Source organism: Chrysochloris asiatica, unplaced genomic scaffold, assembly GCF_000296735.1.
Source record: "Chrysochloris asiatica unplaced genomic scaffold, ChrAsi1.0 scaffold00025, whole genome shotgun sequence".
Taxonomy (NCBI): domain Eukaryota; kingdom Metazoa; phylum Chordata; class Mammalia; order Afrosoricida; family Chrysochloridae; genus Chrysochloris; species Chrysochloris asiatica.
Window position 1 is genome coordinate 18214659 of NW_006408543.1, and position 22007 is coordinate 18236665.

The window sequence follows — 22007 nt, forward strand, 5'->3', positions numbered from 1 at the left end:
GGCTTGGAGGAGGGAAGAGTAGGTGGAAATGAACCAGAATGTGGGAGTTGATGTATGTGAAGCATATCTGAGAGAAACACTGATGGGGAGCGGCGGGGGTGTGGTGGAAAAGCAAGTAATTGTGCAAAAGAACAAAACCAGAGAGATCTCTGCGGTCTGAATTGTGGGGGAGAAATGGGGATCACAGGTAACTGTTTGGGAGGTACCACCAGAAGAAGAAATATGAGAGGGAGAGAAATTCTAACTAAGAGAATTTGAGATAGGAAGGTTACATGTGTCGAGGCCAGCCAGAGTGTTACTGGAACAGAGTAGATGTTTGGAGAGTGAAAGCAGAGCAGAGCGGTTTTCCTTGAAAGCAGGAACTAGAGAACCAGCTCTCTCTCTGTCGGGTCCCTGTGCTCTCTCCTTCCTTACCAGCTGACTTCCATGAGGTTATCCTTGAAAGCAGGAACTAGAGAACCAGCTCTCTCTCTGTCGGGTCCCTGTGCTCTCTCCTTCCTTACCAGCTGACTTCCATGAGGTTATCCTTGAAAGCAGGAACTAGAGAACCAGCTCTCTCTCTGTCGGGTCCCTGTGCTCTCTCCTTCCTTACCAGCTGACTTCCATGAGGTTATCCTTGAAAGCAGGAACTAGAGAACCAGCTCTCTCTCTGTCGGGTCCCTGTGCTCTCTCCTTCCTTACCAGCTGACTTCCATGAGGTTATCCTTGAAAGCAGGAACTAGAGAACCAGCTCTCTCTCTGTCGGGTCCCTGTGCTCTCTCCTTCCTTACCAGCTGACTTCCATGAGGTTACGTGAAACCTTTGGTAGCTCTCACCATGGTAGACCTCATGCATCCTTGATCTTGGGTAGTGCTGTTTAGATCATTTCTATACTGTCTAATAAACCTTTAATGCTTACCTTACTCAGTGTTTCCAGTGATTTCTGCTTAACTGTTAATAGCATATGAGGTACAAAGCACTGGGGAGGGTTCTGTGTTCACTTTCACCAGGAAGTCAGCTCAGATTTGTAAAGGTCTTGAACTGCTGATACTCTTTTCTACCAAATTAACAATATTACCTTCCTTGCCAGCAAAACTGATTTGCTCATGTTCTTAAGGCTTCAATGCCATGGTTTTTCAATAGTGATGTGTCAGTAGCCTGAGTCCAAAATGCCATTACAGATACTTCTAAGTGACTTTGAACACCTCAACTTTTTGTTTTGAAATGCACCAATCTACATACATAGCCGATGCTTTAGAAAGTAGTCCTTTTGATAGAGAGCAGATGCTGTTTCCCCTGGTCTTGATCTCTAAGGTATTCTCAATGTGTCATTTTAACTCTGTGGGAATTGCTAGAATCTTGGAAGTTTTTTGAAGATCTTCAGTTCAAGGTCTCAGGATTAGTTCACTGTTTTTTGTTTTCTTTTTTAAAAGTAGATTTAACAAGTGTCAAATCCAACTTCTCTTGCCTCCTATCTTCACGAACATGCCTTTAAACACTCTTGTGTGCACGCATGTGTGCATCCTCACACTTTTGCTATTCTGAATCCTAGAAGGAAGTGTGATGGAGGATGGGAAGAACCTATAAGAACCAAGCAAAATCCTCTTGCTGTTGTTAAATATTAGCATACATTAGGTGCCACAGAAATAAGAGATAAACTGAGCCCCTAATATCATGACAGTAATGTGGCCTAAATTAAAGGAGCACCATCTGATAGAATAAAGAAAAAGACGTATGGAGGGGGCTCCAGAAAGTTCATGGAACCCTTTTTTGGCAGCGCTCATAAAGCAGCCCTGTCACTGGGGGCTGTATAACCTGTAGTCAGAGAAGGAGCCGGCTCCATGTCGTGCATGCATGTGAAGCACCGCAAAGGCCCAGATTGACTGCGCAGCATGGACTTTGCCAAGCGGCACGGCTACATCAAGAAAGAAGGACTTCATCCACCACCTGGGCTGCGGCGCATCCCTTACCAAAGTGGTCTTCCAGTACCTGTTTAAGAAGCGCCACACCAGTGGCTTGTATAATAGCCTGAGATCACAAGAGAGCTAGAGAAAAGTAAAACAGTGGGAAGATTCACGCAATAGTTAGTAGATAAAACAAGATTTAATGATGAAGTGGATGTAGGCTATTAGGGCAAGGGGAACTTTAAGAAAAATTCATGGAGATTCAAACCCAGGAGTCTCTGGTGGCTGGGAGTACTATATAATAGGTAATATTGAAGAAGATTATAGTCTCGGGAGTTCAGTTTTGGACCTGCAAGTACAGAGCTCACAACAGAATGAAACTAGGATAGGGCTCTAAGGAGCACGTAATATTTAATGGTTAGGTAGAGAAGAGAAACTGGGGAAGAATTCTGGGAAGCAGCAGCCAGGAGAGGTCGGAGGAAAGCCAGGAGAATCCAGGGTCATGACAACCAAAGGTGAGACTATTTCAAGAGATTGAAGGAGTTATACAAACAGATGCAAAAAGATAACTGAAAAGTCAAGTACGAGGGGCTTCAGAGAGTTCATGGAAAAACTGAATGAAAAGATAATGGCTTCTGAGTAGGTATTCTGGCTGTACTTCCTCCAATACAGATTTGTTCGTTCTTCTGGTAGTCCATGGTACTTTTAATAATTCTCCTCCTCCAACACCGTAATTCAAATGTATCAATTCTTCTATGGTCATCCTTATTCGTTGTCCAACTTTACAACTATACAGGGTCCCTATGAGTCGGAGCTGATTCAACAACAACAGCCATCATGGTGTTGCGTATTGGTCCAGTTTTGTGGATATTTGTTTCCTATATGTTGAGGTGTAATCCATACTGGAAGCAATTTCTTCATCTTTGGCGTTAGTTGTTGATGTATAAATTTGAATAATAGTCATATTAACTGGTCTTCCCTGTAGGCATATGGATATAGTATCAGTACGACATTGTACTTCAGAACAGATCTTGAAATACTTTGACAATGAATGTGATGCTGTTTCTCTTCAATTTGCCATTCCCAGCATAGTACACCATATGATTGTCCAGTTCAAAATGACCAGAAACAATCCATTTTAGGTCACTAGTGCGTAGAGTATCCATCTTCCAGCATTCTGTTTCATTTTTGAGAACTTTCAGTTTTCCTTGATTCATATTTTGTATAGTCCATGTTCTGATGAGTAACTGGTGTCTGCAGCTATTTCTTCTCCTTCTGAGCCATGCTACAATCAGCAGACATAGGTCCTGAAAGCTTTGCTCCTTATATGTCATTAAGGGCTTTGAGGAGGCATCAGCTCTTCCCTAGTCATATTTGGAGTATCTTCTAACCTGCAGGGCTCATCTTCACCACTTTATCATAGTGATCCGCTTCTACCCGAAGGTGTTGACAGGCCCTTTTTTTCAGAAGTAGATCACCAGGCTCTTTTCTACAGCCTGTCTCAGTCAGATGCTTGGCTGAAACCTGTCCACCATGACTGACCCTGCTGAAATTTGAAATTCTGGTGCTCCAACTTCCAACCTCACATCAACAGTCAAGCTGCCACAGTATGACACACTGACAGATAAGCTGTGGAGTGGGTTATTAAGGGAAATTAAGAGTACTTATCAGGAATCCTTGTATGGTACTGTAGGATAAACACTGGACTGCTAACTGCAAGGTCAGCAATCCAAACCCACCAGCCATTCCCAGGGAACCCTATACAGGGTCACTATGAGTGGGCACTGACTTGAAGACACATAACCACCACCACCTATCAGCTAACCCGGGCTTATCTGAGTGGACCCAAGGAAACCACATGAGTCCTTTAAAGTGGAAGATGGAAAGAAGAGTCGGAGATGTGACTGGGACAGAGCTCAGAGTGCTATGACGTGAGCAGTGGCTTATCTGCCATGGCTGGTTCTGACGTAGAGGGAAGGACCTAGGAATGCTGCCAGGTTCCAGAAGATGGAAAAGGCAAGGAAGCCAGCTCTCACTTAGAGCCTTCAGAAGAAAGGTAACCACGCCACACCCTGAATGTAGCCTAGTGACACCCAGGTCAGATTTGTAGCCTATAGGTAACATGTATGTGTTGTTTTAAGCCATCCCTTTGTGCCTGTTTGTTACAACAGCCTTAGGAAATGAAATAAGCAAAGAGAGTCAGCTACATAGACAACTCTTTAAAGAAATGTTGCCGTCCAAGGAAGAGGAGAGAGAATGGGACAGTTATGATTGAAGGAGAGTGATGGTGTGTTATAAAATGGGAGAGATTTTGTTTTCAGTTTTTTGCCTTATTTATGTGATTTCTTTATTACTTTTTTAAATCTCAGAGACTTCATCTGGCACTCCAAAACCATCACATAAACATCTTTCAAAGCAAGTTAATTGCTCTTGACTAAAAATCAGATATCTCTGCAATTTTAAAACTTGAGGACTGCATGAAAACATCAGTTAATGTGAGGAATGTGCATTGTCCACAGACAGATGGTTAGCAGCACTCGTCATTTCTCATTAGCAGAATCCTGACGAAAACTAATTGCACCCTAATAGTACTTTTTTAGAAATTCATGTTAGGCATATAACATATTCTATAAGCCTTGTAATTAAGCACTATTGAAAGAATACATAAGTCTGGGCATTATAAATTTGATTTATTTTTCAATCATTAGAGTTAAGCCTGGCAAGTGTTTTTTAATTCTATAATTAATTGATGTCTATAAATAGTAATAACAATAGTTATACAATGATAATAATTATAAAAATTATTGGAAGTCAGAATGGCAAGACTTCGTCTTACATATTTTGTACATGTTATCAAGAGTGACCAGTCCTTGGAAATGGAATTATAATAAAGTAGAGGATTAGTAAAAAAGAAGAAGACCCCCTAAGGAGCAGGATTAACACAGTGGCTGCCACAGTGGGAGGTCAAGGCAGGACTGGGCAGTATTTTGTTGTATTGTACATGGGGTAGCTATAAGTCAAAACTGACTTGACAACACCTAACAACAACAATCGTTTTGTTTTGTTTTTAAGTTGTTCTTGAGTCACTTCTGCCTCATGGTGACTCCAGGTGTGTCAGAGTAGAACTGTACTCCTCAGGGTTTCAGTAGCTGGTTTTTTGGTAATAAATTGCCAGGCTTTTCTTCTGAGGCACTTTTGGATGCACTTGAACTGCCAACCTTTCAGTCAAGAGTCAAGTGAAGCCTTTGTAGTGTATAGGACCTTAAGTGAAATCCTGAGCCCCATCCAGAACTTTCTGAGGTGGAACATTACTACATGAAAGGACATGCAGATCATCCTGGAGCAGCTAGAGGAACAGAAGATACTTCTTGAAAGAAAGACCTGCAAGAAAAATTGAAAAGAGGAATGATACTTTGATTGCTACTACAAGAACAAGCATCTTGTTCACTGGGGAGCCATCAAGAGAAGTAAGCGAGTCCCCTCAGGCCAAACCCCACTCCGAGACTGAAACGCAGAGGGAACACACAAGCAGTCATGTAAGCTTGCTGGTGACTACCTTGGTCTACTGGTTGAGTGGAAGAGGAAGAAAGGCAGCAATGAAGATATGGGATGAGTCCGACCATGTTCTATAAACTCCCGTTGACCTGGAGATGAGAGAGAGAAGAGGAAGGGCGGGTTGGTCCAAAGTGTGGTGAGACCTGGGGACTCCTGAGCCCATGGACAAGGGCCTAGCCATGGTGGGCTAGAGCTGAGAATGAAGCATCCCACTGATATGAAGTGAGGGGTGACACACAAGAACACTGAAACTTGCAGATGGTACCCATTTGACTTAGCTTCGCTGGCTTCATGATCAGAACTCAACTAGAAGAACATAAAGAAATTTGATAAAGGAAACAAGTGTAAATTACTACAATTTGATGAACTTGACCTATACTTAAGGATGTAGTAGGTCAAAATACCGACTGAGAAGGAAGGAGTCTTCACATCAAGGATCAGATATATCCCCTCTGTACACAGGGTTGATAGGGATGGGCAACTTAGACACTGGCTACCTAAAATGGATGGGGGGCAGGGGGCTATAAAGGCATGAAGTGGCTGGCTTACAACTTTTCAAGAGGGAGTTTAGTTTCAGAGTGCAGGGGAAGGTAGAATTCCCACTGACTAAGTTTTCATCTTGTGTAGATGGCTCTGGTGAAAGGAAATGAGGATAAGATTCTTATGATTCATTAGTAATTGTTCTCATGACTAATTGCGATTGTCACAACTGTAAAGGTAGAAGTTTTATAACAAAAAGGGGAGCAGTTAGTCTTACATTCCAGGAACAGAGGATCCTAGGACTATCAAAGGAGAAGAGCACAAGTGGAATGTGGGACCCTATCCAGAGAAGCAGCGATACCAGAGATGGAGAGGCAGAGAGGATGGCATCAAGAGATAGAGTAGCCGAGGACTCTAGACTCATGGAAAGAGAAAGGCTATGTGCTGGCGGCCAGGAGGTTGACTTACAGAATGTGTCCCTGGGTTGTTTAAATGATTCTATATTCCTGAATGTTTTTGTGTATACCCCCCAAAAACAAACAAACAACAACAACAACAAAACAAAACAGAGGGAATAGAAGCAAATAATGTTGAATGATGATGCACAGAGGGGATTGTAATCATTGCAATTATAGTGCCACACCAGGAGTCTCAACAAGTCTTAGTGAGTGCATCTTGTTTACTGTTTCATAGCCCTGTTTTAGCAGAGGGGAAATTGTCCTGGGACTTTGATCTGCCTCATTGGTGCCAGACCTCAACTTCACTGCAGGATGCGCTCATTCGCTTCTGAAAAGAAAAGGATAACGTATACAATAAGAGAATTATGAATCTGTTTGTGGCCTGTCCTTTGAACAGCTGAATTTTGTACATATGTGCTATTTTATAAGCTTTGGAGATATTTTAAAAATAACTTTAGGAGTTTTATTATGCTCTTCCCCTACTCATTTTTCTCTGCTAACTTTTTCTGTTCGCTGAGCAACTCTGGCATGCACAGGCTCCTTGAATCTTAACCAAATGTGTTTTATCGATCCTCTGTCTTCAGTCAAATCTTGTATCCCCAGAGCATGTTATTTCTCCAGTAGCTCATTTCCAGGAAGGTCGTCACTCTTCCCATTCTGTGTCTTTCACTCCATACGGTGGTAATAGTTAAATATCATTTAGAAAATCATTTCTCATCATAATTTTGCTGACACAATAAGCAGTAGACTTAATATATTTTCTTTCTTTAAGAAAACTTGCCAAGCTTAAATTATCACCGTCATATTTATTTTATGGTTTAGAGTTAAAGGGTGTCAATTTATGTCTTGTTTTTTAAGCCCATATTCTCATACCTGAACATCTGATGGGATTTGGGCTGCAATCAGTTTGAGATTCTAATCTCTGGCAAGAACCTAAAATGCAGCTCTTGTATGTTACAGATCCTTCTGCTTTAACAGCCAGCATAATATGACAACCTCTTATGAAAACTTGTACGAAGAATATAGTTATCCTTGAAGGCAAAGCCAAGTTTCTCTCTGCCATTCAGTCTCCCCCAACGTCCCCAAAGCAGCCCAGGGCCTCCTCATGTAAAATATAATTGACACCGTTAAACTTTATACCATAAAATAAATATGACAGTGAACATTTAATTTTGGCAAATTCTCTTTTTAAAAAAAAAAAAAAAATTAAGCCTATTGTTTACTGTATCTACTATTTAAAAAAAAAAAAATCTCAGCATATCCCCTGTAGCACTCTGGCTGTACTTCTTCTAACACAAATTTGTTTGTTCTTCAGGGAAGTCCATGGTGCTTTCAATATTCTTCTCAAACACCACAGTTCAAATGTAACAATTCTTCTTTAGTCTAACATTTCATTGGGAGTCCTGCTGTGGTGCTGTGGGTTAATGCACTGGACTGCAAAGCCGATTGAACTGCAAAGTCAGTGGTTCAAGCTCACTTGCTGCTCCTCGGAAACCCTATACAGGGTCGCTATGGGTTCGAACTGACTCAACAGGACTTTACAATATTCAGTGTCCAACTTTCACATGCATATGAAACGATTGAAAATACTATGGCTTGGGTGATCACTGTGCACCTTAGTCTTCATATTGACACCTTTGCTCTTTAACATTGTAAAGAGGTGTTTGCAGATATGCCTAATGCAATATGTTGTTTGATTTCTTGACTGCTGTTTCTGTGAGAATTGATGGTATAGCCAAGCAAAATGAGGTCTTTCACAACTTCAGTCTTTTCTCCACTTATCATGATATTATTTACTGGTCCAGTTATGAATATTGTTTTTTTACACTGAGGTGCAACCCATACTGAAAGCTGTAGTCTTTGATCTTCATCAATAAGTATTTCAAGTCCTCCTGGCTTCCAGCATGTAAGGTTGTATCACCTACATGTTGCAGGTTGTTAAGGAGCCTTCCTCCATTCCTGATGCCATGTTCTTCATATGCTCCATCTTCTCAGATCATTTGTTCAGCAGGATACAGATTGAATAAATACAGTGAAAGATAACAACCCTGTGCACACCTTTCCTGATTTTAAGGCATTCAGTGTCCTCTTGGTGCATTTACAGGTTTCTCTGAAGCACAAATACGTTTTCTAGTATACCTATTCTTCATAGTGCTATATATAGTAGCGGGGAACTGTGTTGAAATACACCTTTTAAAGGATGACAGCCAAAAATCTTGTTTTATATCACTTAATTCTTACCTGTCCGGAACTTTTTCCTACTTTACCCTATCTAGGCTTTTGTGCAAGCATCAATAGCTAAGTTATTTTTCTTTGTCCATTTTCCTTACGTGTGCACAGAAGCAAAAATTTGAACTATCAGCAAAAGCTGAGCAATGCCATGCTGTGTCTGACAATTTCCCTATTATAAAGAGGATAATAACAATCCGCATAATTCTTAAAGCAGTGAATTTTATTTGATCTCTTTCGGCATCTCTAAATGTTAGAAAGTTAATACATACTTGTACATACATAATTCAGAATGACTTCCTAAAGTGGCCTTATAATCGGTCACTGACATTTCTATTTTGAAATTTTGTGTTGTTAAATGTGTCTGAAGTACATCCTTTACTGTGAAACAATAGCGGCATTTGTTTTCTGCATAAAATCTTAAATGTTCAAACCAAAGCTGGAAAATTCACATGAGAAAATAAAGTGTGGTGCTTGGGCAGTAGGCAGAGCATCAGCAGCCAGGCCACTCAGTTTTCCCAAGGTTCTCGGTGCCTCTAGGCCCACTGGCTCCTGGCACATGCCCTCCCTGCTGCCAGGAGGAGCCCAAGAGGAGATGGATTGGTGCGGTTGTCAGCTAAACCTGCTCCTGCTCCAGTGGAAACAAAGCCAAAAGTGGCAGCAGGAAAGAATAACTCCACAGATAGAAAAGTGCAAACTGAGGGAAAACAGGCTGAAGCCGCTAACCAAGACACTAAAGAAGATTTACCTGCCGAAAATAGAGAAACTAAAAACCAGGCAAGTCCAGCCTCGGATGAAGCAGGAGAGAAAGAAGCCAAGTCAGATTAATGTTTGTCTACCATGTTGTATCGGTGGGTCCTGTATCTTTCTTCTTGTACAATCCAGAGGATTATTTTTATCAGCTGTTTTGTAAATGCAAGTCTTTTAGTAGCTCTAGAAACATTTTTAAGAAAGAGGAAATCCTACCTCATCCCATTTTTTTTTTTTTTTAAGTGTAAAAGTTGTTTTTAAAGAGGTGAAATCATTTGCTGGTTGTTTATTTTTTGGTACAACCAGAAAATAGTAGGGTGTTGACTGGTGGGAGGTTTTGACTATCTTGGGTGTCAACTAAACATTCATTCCATTGTGGGAGTGGGGGAGTTCTGTATCCCATAATACAAAGCATACTTAATGGCAATTGGGTCATTGCATTTGTATGACTTGAACATTTAAACTTCAGTTTCCATGCTGTGTTTTAGTAGATTTGTTTCCTTCATCTTGGCTCTGCCTGTCAGAACTGTGTGCGTTCTGTGACATCTTTGGTTGTGGCAGTCCCATTTTCCTCATAACATTGCGATGTACTGGGAAAGATTGAAAATTTGAATGTGTGTGATGTCAACTTGGGAATTACTAGGACTTATTATTACCAACAATTGAAGATACTGGTACTTGATAGCCTATTAAGAAAAATTTGCCTTCAGATTTAAAGCTGGAAAGTCACTGGAATTTAGAAAATAATTATAACTACATGGCTCTTAGATTTTTGGTACATACATTAAGAATTGTGTACAAGTTTTTTATAATGTCTCTGTACTGAACTTTAAAACAAGTAATAAAATACTACTTAAGAAAGAAAAAATATAATAATAAGGAGTGATCTGGATGTTTGTTGTTGTTGTTGTTAAGTGCCATCGAGTCGGTTCTTACCCATAGCGACCCTGTATAGGGTTTCTGAGCTTGAACTGCCGACCTTGAAGTTCAAACGGCTTTGCAGTCTGGTGCATTAACCCACAGTGCCACACCTGGATGTAGTCTTCCTTAATTGCCCTGTTGGTGCTGTGGATTAAGTGCTAGGCTGCTAACCCCAAGGTTGGCGGGTCAACCCCACCAGCTGCTCCATGAGAGAAAAGTGAATTTGTGTGCTCCTGTAAAGATTTAGAGTCTCTGAAACCCTAAGGATCAGTTCCCCTTTGTGTTACAGGGTCACTGTGAGTCAGAAGTGGCCCAATGGCAGTGGGCTTGGTTTTAATCACCACGACAAACACTTGTATGAATGAATTTATGTGTGTTCAAGAAATTTGGGAAAAGTGGTATTATAAGAAAGGTTCAGTATTGGCTTTAAAAACAGAAAAAAATAACCCATCTTCGGCATGTAATTTGTTATTGAAGAAACTTGAGAAGGAATTTCCAGAAATCTAATGAATGCATAATTTTAACAGAAAAGTTATTCATGGCAAACCATTTGGCGTGGATCAAGAGCTCTCCAGGCAAAGTGGACCTTAAATAATTTGATTAGTAGACAATTTTACTCAAGTGCTTGTTCTGTCTGAACTTTTAAATCAGTCTGTTTCGTGACGAAATGGAATTTATGCCCAGCAGAAAAGGATTGGTAGTCTAGAAGGTAGGGTGTAGGGGTGGTTTCTTGAGTTTTAAGCTGGAAAGAATTGTCCTCTCAGAACTCAGTGAGGATCTGAGCTTTCATGATGTCAGTCAGCATGTTTCCACCTCTGGGAACTACCCACAGTCTGCCTGTATGTCTTGATTGATGCCTCTTTCCAGAGAATAGAAGTTTTGTAATTCAACACAAATTTAATAATATCCCTGATAGTCTCTTCCTAAATTTGCTTTACTTTTTGCTTAACTGCTTGGTAACGTTTCAAAGACAAGCTCCAACCTTCCCTTAGTAGACTTGCTAGACTTCTCTTGAGAAACCAGAGGTATAAAGACCCAAGAGACAGCGTCAGCAGATCCTCACTAGTCAGAGATCTGGTTGAAAATAAACACTCTTTGTTCTACTTCATGCTTCTGAAGTCCTCATATCCAGTTCTAAATACAAATAAGTTCTAAAGAAGCCCTGCCAAGAATGGGCACAAGTGATGGAAATGCTCAGGGGAGCCCCGCAGGAGGTGTGTACAAGTGACGGTGAAGAGTTTGATGCTGACCCTCAGGGCAAAGCTGCGCTCCTCTCCCAGTTATTTCCCTGTATTATCACTAGCCCTCATTGCTTTGGTTTGTAAATAAATATGTTGGGAATTTTTCCATTCAAATTTACCTTGCCATCTTAAGTGGGTGATGCTGCTTAAAAATTTTTTTGGCTTACAATGCCTTATCTGAATGTTATAAAAGCTGTGTAAACTCAGCGTACTCGGGGGGGGGGGGGGGGGGGGGAGTTCATGTCCTTATTATTATTATTTAATGCACATATTTTCAGATTTACCTGAAGCACTATCTGGGTAGTTCATGGAACCTCCTCTGAATGCTTTAAAACAGGTCACAAGAAAACCATCTTCCACTTCTTTAAAGTGACCCAGTAGGATTTTCTTGAATCTCCTACCTGCCTTAGAATAGATGAGGGTCTCAAAAAGTTCGTGGACAAATGGAATTAAAAGATAATAGAATTTTTCTGTAAAATTGGTGGAGCCCCCTTGTATGTTTTAGGGTGATGTTGGTAACAATCAGTAGCATTTATTAAGGGCTTGCTATTTGTTAGCACCACCCATCATTCCTCATATCCAAGATTGAACTCTGTATCAAACCTATTCTTCTCACAGACTTCTCCATCACAAGTAAAACTGATCCCCATCTTTTCAGTTGCAAAGGCTAACTGGATTTGTGTGTTCCTTACCACCATGACTGTTGGCACAAAGGTGACTCCTGACTACCATCAGATCTCCTTGTTTAGTGCAGTTGATCTCACTAGAGCCAGGAAAGGTGTGGGGAGATGGGGGCAGTGGGGGACATTCCATAAGAACTGGGATGCAAATGAAGGTTTGAAGGAAGGCAAGATTACATTGGAATCTTTTTAAAGTCCTGAAAGAAAAACAGGATACAAACTCAGCCCACATTTCTGTAATGAGCAAAATATCTTTCAGAAATGAAAATGAAATAAATATTTGCAGATAAAATAAAACTGAAAGACTTGATTGGTAATAGCTCGATGCTACAAGAAATGTAAAAATAGTGATTCAGACTGAAAGGAAGTAATGCCATTTGGAAAAAGAATGAAGAGCTACGGGGATGGTAAGTATGTGGATAAATGGGGGGAAAACAATTGAAGTGGAGTTGTTCTTTTGGGAAGGACAGAGAAAAGTACAAGAGGTCACTGCTCTCTCCCTTAACAATGAGAAAAAGGTGGATAATCTCCAAAGCTATATTTTAAAAATTCATCAGAGAGCTGGGTCACAAGATACCAGATAATCTGAGTTCCAAATGCTGATAAGTCCCTCAGAAAAGATAGAACCTATGAACTGTTTCACATTCAATGAAACAAAGGAAAAAGAGCTGATAACATAAAATGTGTAACTGAAAATGAACTGAAGTGTAGTTGAATGTTTAAAGGACTAATTGAAGTCTTGGTGTGGCGCTGTAGGATACACATTAGTGGTTCAAACCCACCAGCCACTCTTTGGGAACCCTATACAGGGTCAGTATGAGTTGAAACTGACTGGATGGCACTGTTCTGGAACTCTTCTTATTTCTGTCCCTCTTGCCTTTCCCCTTTTTCTCTGTGACTGTAAAATTCATATGCAAATACAAGGGACCTAGAATAGTTCAATCTACTCTTAAAAATAACAACTGTGGAGGATTTAACTATCTAATTTCAAACTTACTGTAAAACTACAGTAATCATGAACATATGATATGAGACATATAGATTAGTGGGATAGTATTTGGAATCCAGAAGTAAATTCATATCTATGATCAGTTGAATTTCAAAGATGATGCCAAGAACGTTCAGAGGGGAAAGTAAGTCTTTTCAATAAATGGAGGTTGGGCAGATGGGTGTCCACATGCAAAGAATGAAGTTGGATCCCTACCACACACCATCAAAATGAGTCAAAGACCTATATATAAGAACTAATACTATAAAAGTTTTAAAAAAGAAAACGTAGCGAGAATCTTTGTAACCGTGAATTCGGCAGTGGTTTCTTAGATATAACAACAAAAGCACACGCCAGAAAAGAAAGAATGTATAAGTTGTGATTTCTGTTTGAGGTGATGAAAATGTTCTAAAATTGATTGTTATAATGGTTGCTCACCTCTGTGAACATAGTGAAAACCTGGAATTGTATACTTTTAAATGAGTGAATTGCGTGGTATGTATGTGATAACTCAAAAAAATTAAAACGAGCAAAGAACCCTTTTACTAGACTCTCCTGAAAGAATAAATAGTAGATTACTAAGCTTACTATCTCCGTGAGAATATACTTGATATCATTACAAATCAGGAAATACAAATTTAAACCATAAGAAGATGCTACTACACACCCATCAGAATTGTTGTTGTTGTTGTTATGTGCCATTGAGTCGTTTCCGACCCATAGCGACCCTGTATAGGGTTTCCGAGGGTGTAAATCTTTACGGGAGTAGAAAGCCTCATCTTTCTCCCGCGGTGCAGCTGGTAGTTTCGAACCGCTGACCTTAAGGTTCGCAGCCCGATTCATAACCACTACGCTACCAGAGCTCCTTAGAATAGCTAAATTATAGACTGAGAATACCAAATGTTTACCTTATCGGACAGTCCAGTTAGCCTCTCATACTGCTGCTGTTGTTTCTAGTACATTGCCAATAATAATACTCTGAGTACCATAGATGCTGTAGTTAAAGTTCTTTTGTAGCCTCATTATCTACTTACCACTTGTACAACCCAGACTGCTGGATAGAGTTGGTTGTTCACCTTGTCAAATATGCAATCATGTACCTACAAATGAAGCATTTATTCTATGACCGCCAAGTCATCTCACCTTGGACTGTCAGATTAGTCTAGCTAAGATAGAGCAAGTAGGCAACTTGTGTGTTAGCTTTGTCTCCTTAGATGTTGGTTACTTTTCACAATCTCACCAGGAAATAGAACAGAGACCCTTTTTATGTTGCAGGTCAGAACAATTCATAAGCAGTTATTGCTCCCGTTTCATAAAGAACTGATACTCAGAGAGACCAAATGTGCTAAGTTAGGGTAGCAGTGAAGCTGATGTCAAGTTCAGGGCTATCAGATAGGAAGCTCAGGTTCTTTGAACTCTTATCAAGTTGCCTTGGAGATGTGAGGACCTTGGATTTTAACAGTGGACTTGCCCATGAGTTTTTGAGTAACTTTTCAGAGACTCTATTTAATATGTATTCCGATACTAAGTTTCTGTTCACATGAGATTGATTTATTAATTCAGTATGCCTCAGAAACCCCGTACAGGGTCGCTATGAGTCGGAACCGACTCCACTGCACATAACAACAACAACAAAGGGCTCTATTACTTGCTTACTGTTTGCAGGTATTATATTAGATATGCAGAGAAGAATGCATTGAATCTGACTTCAGAAACCTCAGTCTAGCAGAGGACAGCAAATAAACATAAATATTTGCATTTGAGCGAAATAATTGTAGCATAAGAGCAAGTGGTCAGTTCTTCCAGAGTGGCCATAGAGGGCCATGGAGTTGGACATTCAAGGATATGTAGGAGTTTGCCAGTTGATTATCGGGTGCCTATTTCTGTATCCTCACTGACTGTGCATACCATTGTACATAAGGCCAGTATTAGAGATTTCAGTAAATACTTTAAAGTAGAAAAATAATTCATTGTCAGTTTGCGAGAATGCTGTGTTCCTTTACACCTTTTTGATAATTAGCTTTGTGTTCAGATATAATTAAACCCTTAGGCAAAATGCAGAAGCTTTAATAGAAGGGTAATTCTTTTTGCCAGCATGTCCTTGTAAAATACGTTGCAAAACCAAGCAGTGATTTGCACTCTTTTATTATTCTGTTACATCTGCATTTTGGAATTTAAACAGTAGAGATAAAAGTAAAATTTGTGAGTTTCTGCAGATTTTGCTTTGTTCTTTTGTCAAATTGTGGTAGACTTGACAAGAGAATAAACTTGGGGTACACACTCTTCAGATTTGTCAGGAGAAAAGCATTAAATGGCAGTTATGACTGCTCCCCAGGAGTAAATTATTTCTCACATACAAAAGGGGTTTTATGTGTGTGTTAATATAGCAACGAATAGTTTCTGATAAAGATGTTAAAGATTTTTTAGCAGTATTTATTTGGTAAAGAATTTATTATCTTTTATGCTTTTAAACATTTTTTCTTATTAATATGTATGGCTGGTGCCTAAAGTAATGAGCATGTTGTTATTCGGTATCAATAGATGTTTTTATTAGAGTCATTTATCAGCACACTTAGGCTCTTTGTTTTTATTAACAAGACTCTGTATGTATTTCTTGCTTTAATCTTTTGTCTATTTCCTTATTCCCCTGGGATAAACAGGACAAATTGAAAGGGAAGTGGAAACCATCTGGTTTCTGACATGTAGGGCTCCCCTTACCTTTGCATTATATATGGATCAATAGGAAGACTACCAGCTGCCTAATGTACATTTTTGGTAGTAGACATAGACAGTTCTGAAAAATAGAACCCATGAAGTCCTTTAAAATAGTGATGGGCAGTAATCACAAAAGACAGACTGGGTTTTTTGCTTTTGTTTATTGTATTGATTTGGTTTTTGCTTTTAGATACTATAATGGATTATGTTTTGGTATTGTGTATTGTACAGTGATGGCAGAGGTTTCTGATATCCTGTATTTGGGAAAATGTGTTTAAATGTATATAGGTTTTATATGATAGTTTTAATGACAATGCCTATTATGAAGATTCATTTCATTGTAGATTAATCATTGGCTTATGAAACTATTGCTCTATGAATTTAGTTATATTCTATATGAGCTGTAGCCTACATACTGAAAATTGTACCAAAAAACCCACAAACAATAGTATATTAAAATCAGTTCCTTATGGCTAAACCAAAGTGATTAAAAGGAATTTCTCCCTTAACTTATGAATTTAAGTCAAAGAAAGAAAAAATGTATTTCATTTTTAGATTATATAAATGGTGGAGAACTTTTTACTCATCTTTCTCAAAGAGAGCGTTTCACAGAGCAGGAGGTGCAGATCTATGTCGGAGAGATTGTGCTTGCCCTTGAGCATCTCCACAAGGTAAGTAAGACGCTTACTTTGCATTTCTATTGTAATTAAATCTATGAACTAAAGTAATAATGGAAATAAAAAGAGCTCTCTCACTCTCTCTCTCTCTCTTTTTTACATGCCCTTGTCTTGGTGGAGATTTTAAGAGCACACTTAAAGAATGTTACCAATGTTCCGAATCTACGTTTCTCTTTATTTTAAATCTACCTTCCGATTGTAGCTTCCAATTAAAAAAGATGACTCTGAGCAATTTTTTGGTTTTGTAAAGAGCTCATGAAAAAATCCCTAATGCTTAGCTATTACAAAATATCAGTTGGCCCAAAACTTCATTCTTAAAGTAGCCTTTAAAATGAAGTCACAAGTCCTAATATGCATTTTCTGTATTGTCACTTACCTGCTGTAGATTCTGCCTCTACATTTCCAGAGTGTATTTCCTGATTGTTGTTGTTGTTAAGTGCCGTCCAGTCAGGCGACTCTGTGTCAGGTTTCCAAGGAGCAGCTGGTGAGCTTGAACTGCCAACCTTGCAGTTCAAATGGCTTTGCAGTCTGGCGCATTAACCCACAGGGCCACACCAGGACTCCATTTCCTGATTAGGATGGGACATAAGAGTCACTTGAAAGAGACTCCTACCTATACATAGGCTCAACTGTCCCACTGTCCCATTCCGGCTTTTGTTCACCGCTCCACTTCTCCCCCTTCTCCTGCATTTCCTATGATCCCCTCCATTTACTAGGATCCAGCTAAAAATTTTTAATAGGATACATGTCAAATGGCACTGTTCGGGACTCTATAAAATAATCTTAAACCTGTTTTGTTTCGTTTTCTAATATTACAGATACCCTTAATCTTGATCTGATAAATTTTTACTTTTTTTTTTTTTTTTAATTTAATTTAAAGAGCGGTCACTATTGTGGAAGCAAATAGTCGTGGTCTAGCCTGAACTTGTGCCAAAGGCGTATGAGGCAGTAAGGAGACAGGCTGCTCTTCTACGTCACCTTGTATATCTTTCAACCACTAAATTACAGATTAAGGTGCTGATTGTGAAGTGTTAAAAAGAAAGATGAAATTTTTAAAGGGGCAAAGAGATTTGATTATTAGAAGAGCAAGATGGAAGCAGTGAATGAGAGCAGCAGTAAGAAAAGGTGATTTGAAGATTTAAGAAGAGAAGAGTGAAGAGCCAGCAGAGGGGAGAGCTAGCCCAGAACAGAAAGAAGACTGAGCGGATACAGAGAGATGGGAGGCAGAATAGGAACCTTAAGAAGAGTGACTGACAGCAGGTCTACATCTGGAGGGTGGCAGGCTGCAGTGCCTGATGGGAGGAAAGGGAACTCTGAATGAAGCAGGCTGCTGGGCTGCAAGTGGCCAGCAGACATCTACACTCAATGGGATAGCTTTTACCACATGGGCACAAACGATAGCAGAGAGTTTGTGGTGATTGTTGTGGGGTTCCTATGACCTGGGAGCCCTAGTGGTGTTGTGGGCTAGGCGTTGGACGACTAACTGTAATATCAGCAGTTCAAACCCACCAGACACTTTGCAGGAGAAAGAGGCTCTTTGCTCCTATAAAGATTTATAGTCTCAGAAACCCTATGTGAGTCAGAATCAACCAATGGCAGTGGGTTTAACAGACTAAAATTAAAAAGACCCTGGAGTTTTAGCTTAAGAAGCATTAGATGTAATTTTTGATAATATAAAAATGATAGTGAGACCACCATAAATATCAGAGTAAACACAAACAAAATACAAAGCCCTAAGGGGTAAGCTAACTAGTCCCGTTTTTAGTTTGTAGGAAAGCTTTAACTCTGTTTATTAAATGAAAATCCATGAGCATTCTTTGTTATTATTATTTGTTGTTGTTAAGTGCCGTCGAGTTGGTTCCAACCCATAGCGACACTGTATAGGGTTTATGAGGAGTAGCTGGTGAGCTTGAACCACCGGCCTTGCAGTTCAAACAGCTTTGCAGTCTGGCTCATTAGCCCACAGTGCCACACCAGGACTCCATTCATTATTACTGAAATTAAAAGCATGGAATTCTATAACTTGAGCTGTTTTTAAGTGTCTTCAAGTCCATTCAGACCCATAGTAACCTGTTATAGCATTTCTGAAGAGCAGCTGGTGGGTTTGAACTGCCAACCTTGTGGTTAATGGTCTAGTGCATATCCTCTAGCGTCACACCAGGACTCCATAGTTGAGTAGATTTACTTATGTAGCTGAAGTAATAGTTTCGATATAAAACATACATGCAAAACAACATGGAGGATGTATATTACCTAATGGACTTACTTCCCTTATTTAGATCTAAAGATCAACTGAAATGAACATGATCTTTTACATGGATGTTAAGGAGCCTAATACCAACAGGCCTTTATTAATTACCCACTTAACACATGGTACTGTGCTTGAATATAGATAGTGGATAAATGTGTAGGAAGTGAAAAGCAGGTATTTGCCTAGAACTTATCAGTCATTTATAAGTAAGTATATTAGGAGCTCTGGTTGCATAGTGGTTATGAATCGGGCTGCGAACCTCAGGGTCAGCAGCTCGAAACTACCAGCCGTTCCACAGGAAAAAGATGAGGCTTTCTGCTGCCATAAAGATTTAAAGCCTCAGAAACCCTATAGAGAGTTGCTATGAGTTGGAACCGACTCCACTCCACGGCACATAACAACAACAAAAACATATTAGTGGCACAGTGGTTCAGCATTCAAACCTACCAACTGTCCCCATTGGGAGAAAAAAGTGGCAGTCTGCTTTGGTAAAGATATGCAGACTTGGAAACCCCATGGGTTCGACTCTGTCTGTAGGGTCACTATGAGTCAGGATTGATTGGACAGCACCAGGCCTGGTCTGATCTGCACAGAAGATAGAGGTGTTAATAGGGTGAGAGGTGAGAAATGGCCATTTGCATCAGGGATTTAGTCAGTCAGGAAAGCCTTCAGGATGGGCTGAAGGTCATTGGGAGTGTGTGTTTGGGGGCGGGAGGGCTCTTTTCAGAGAAAGAGACAGGAAGGAATTGTAGTCAGGTGGGCGGCACTAAAGAAGCAGGAACCAGACCCTCATTACATAGAAAATGAGGGCGTAGTTGGAGAAGTCAAGGAGACCCAACAGGGGAATGCCCAGACTGAGGCAATTACATTTGCTGTGGCCAGTGATTCTGACCCAGAATGCTTTTTTTGGTAAGGTACTAAGACCGTCCTAATTTATTTTTTGGAAATTGTTATTTTAAAATGCATATTTGTTTATTTTTACAGTTGGGGATTATATACCGGGACATTAAGCTTGAGAATATTCTACTTGATTCTAATGGCCATGTGGTGCTGACAGATTTTGGTCTGAGTAAGGAGTTTGTGGCTGATGAAGTGAGTATTTTGTTTTCATTTGAAGCGAGTAATAACTTGAAGCTAGTAATAACCTTATGTAGACAACGATGAAAAATTAACTATAAAATAAGCATTTTATGGGATCGTACTGTGTGGATTAAAGGTTTCTTGCACAAGTTTAGAACAGAGGAGCATTGTTTAGCTTTCAAGTTACCATGGCACTAGCCTGTTAGAAGTGCAGTAAACCTTTGATGTTTGTCAGAGTTTCAGGTCAAAAAAAGTGTAATTAACTCTATATTTAACTTTCTCAACAAAATACATAAAGTGGAACTGAAATTTTTAAGTTACCCTTTGGACCTTACAAGTGAATTATGGCTGGACTGATGGCCAACAGAATCACAAAACAGAGCACGTAGAGTGCACGTTAAATTACACAGTATGATATGCCACCATGAGGTCACATGAAATGACTGACAAGGACCTACTTACTAGACCTAGTTCTTCAATCATGCTGCTTTCTGCTCAGAATGGGCTAAAATTTCGTAGCTCGTGTATACCTTTTAAATTTGGAAGTCTTTACATTTTCTGTATTGACCAGCTTAATATAATAAATGCATTTAATGACATTTAAAACATCTATTCAATGTAATTAAATATTTCTGAATCAGTTATAATAAAAAAAAAATTTTTATACTACTAGGTCTGTAAGATAAATGAGTGAATTTAAATGCCAGTTCTTTTTGTTCAGGAAATATATTCCTATAAAACACATAACCACAGTAACATTTTTGTAGTAAAGAACCTTATTGTTATAAAACATGTCATCTTGAGCTCCATGGTATGTGTGTCTCTTTCTGATTGTTTACTTTTTGAAATAGTGCCAAAGCAATCCTGTATGAATTTGATCAGTGCTAAAATTTTTTAAAACTGAATATTTCAAAATTTTTTGTTAACCTCCCCAGTTATGCTAGATGGACTTGTGGTGTAGCACTGTAGGATCAACACTGGACTGTGAACCACAAGGTCTGCAGTTCAAATCCACTAGCTGCTCCATGAAAACTCTATACAGGATTGCTATGAGTCAGAATTGACTCAGCGGCACTTAATAACAATTATGTTAGATAGGAGCCCTATTGGTGCAGTGGGTATGTGCTTGCTTGCTAAAGATGTACAGCCTTGGAAACCCTGTGAGGCAGTTTTGCTCCATCTTACAGAGTCACAACATCTACTTTATGGCAATGGGTTATGGTAGGTACTAGACAATCCCTGCTTTGCAAGCTTTCCTACCTACAGTTTTTCCACCTTAAAAATATTCTCATCTTAAGACAAAATGTATATACATACAATGGAAATTGGACAAATGAGGTTCTAGTACATGCTACAACATGAATGAATCTTGTTAACATTGTTGTTAAGTGCCATTGAGTCGATTCCGACCCATAGCGACCCTGTATAGGGTTTCCAAGGAGCAGCTGGTGAGCTCGAACCACCAACCTTGCAGTTCAAACAACTTTGCGGTCTGACACATTAGACCATAGCACCACACCAAAATAACATTATACTAGATAAATATTGTATGATCCTAGTTATATGAAATACATAGCTATAAGAGACCAAATTCATTAGTGGTTACCAGGGACAGGAGAGAGTGGAAAAAAGGGATCTTTGCTTAGAGGTCACTAAAAGCGTGCGGTAATGCTAGTGGACTGATGTGGAAGTGGGGAGTATAGTAACATTGTGCAATGTGGTGAATATCATCAGGGTTACTGAATTCTACGTGTAAAAAATGTTGAATTAACATCTGTATGTTTTTTTAACCACAATAAAAAGTAACTGAAAAATTCGTTGAGCTGTACACTTATATTATATTTTTCTGTATGTAATACTTCAATAAAAATTTTGCCATAATAAAAAATACATTTCAATCACACCATTTCTACTTTTTTGCTTTTTAAATTCTAAATTGTGTTTTGAGTGAAAGTGTACAGAGCAATTAATTTTCCATTCAACAATATTTCCACATTTTGTTTCTTGACTGATTGCAATTCCCCCAAGTGTAACATCACTCTTCACAGCGTAACCTCTTCACAGTGTAACCTCTTCACAGTGTAACATCACTCTTCACA

General features: G+C 39.4%; 1 protein-coding gene across 1 annotated transcript in view; it reads left to right on the forward strand.

Annotated features, from left to right (window-relative positions):
- RPS6KA5 (ribosomal protein S6 kinase, 90kDa, polypeptide 5) overlaps window positions 1-22007 on the forward strand; it is a 265048-nt gene that overhangs the window by 160303 nt on the left and 82738 nt on the right. Inside the window, exons 4-5 of the mRNA XM_006839575.1 lie at window positions 16456-16571; window positions 19813-19920. Coding sequence (XP_006839638.1) covers window positions 16456-16571; window positions 19813-19920 — 224 coding nt within the window. The remainder of the gene's footprint in view (window positions 1-16455; window positions 16572-19812; window positions 19921-22007) is intronic.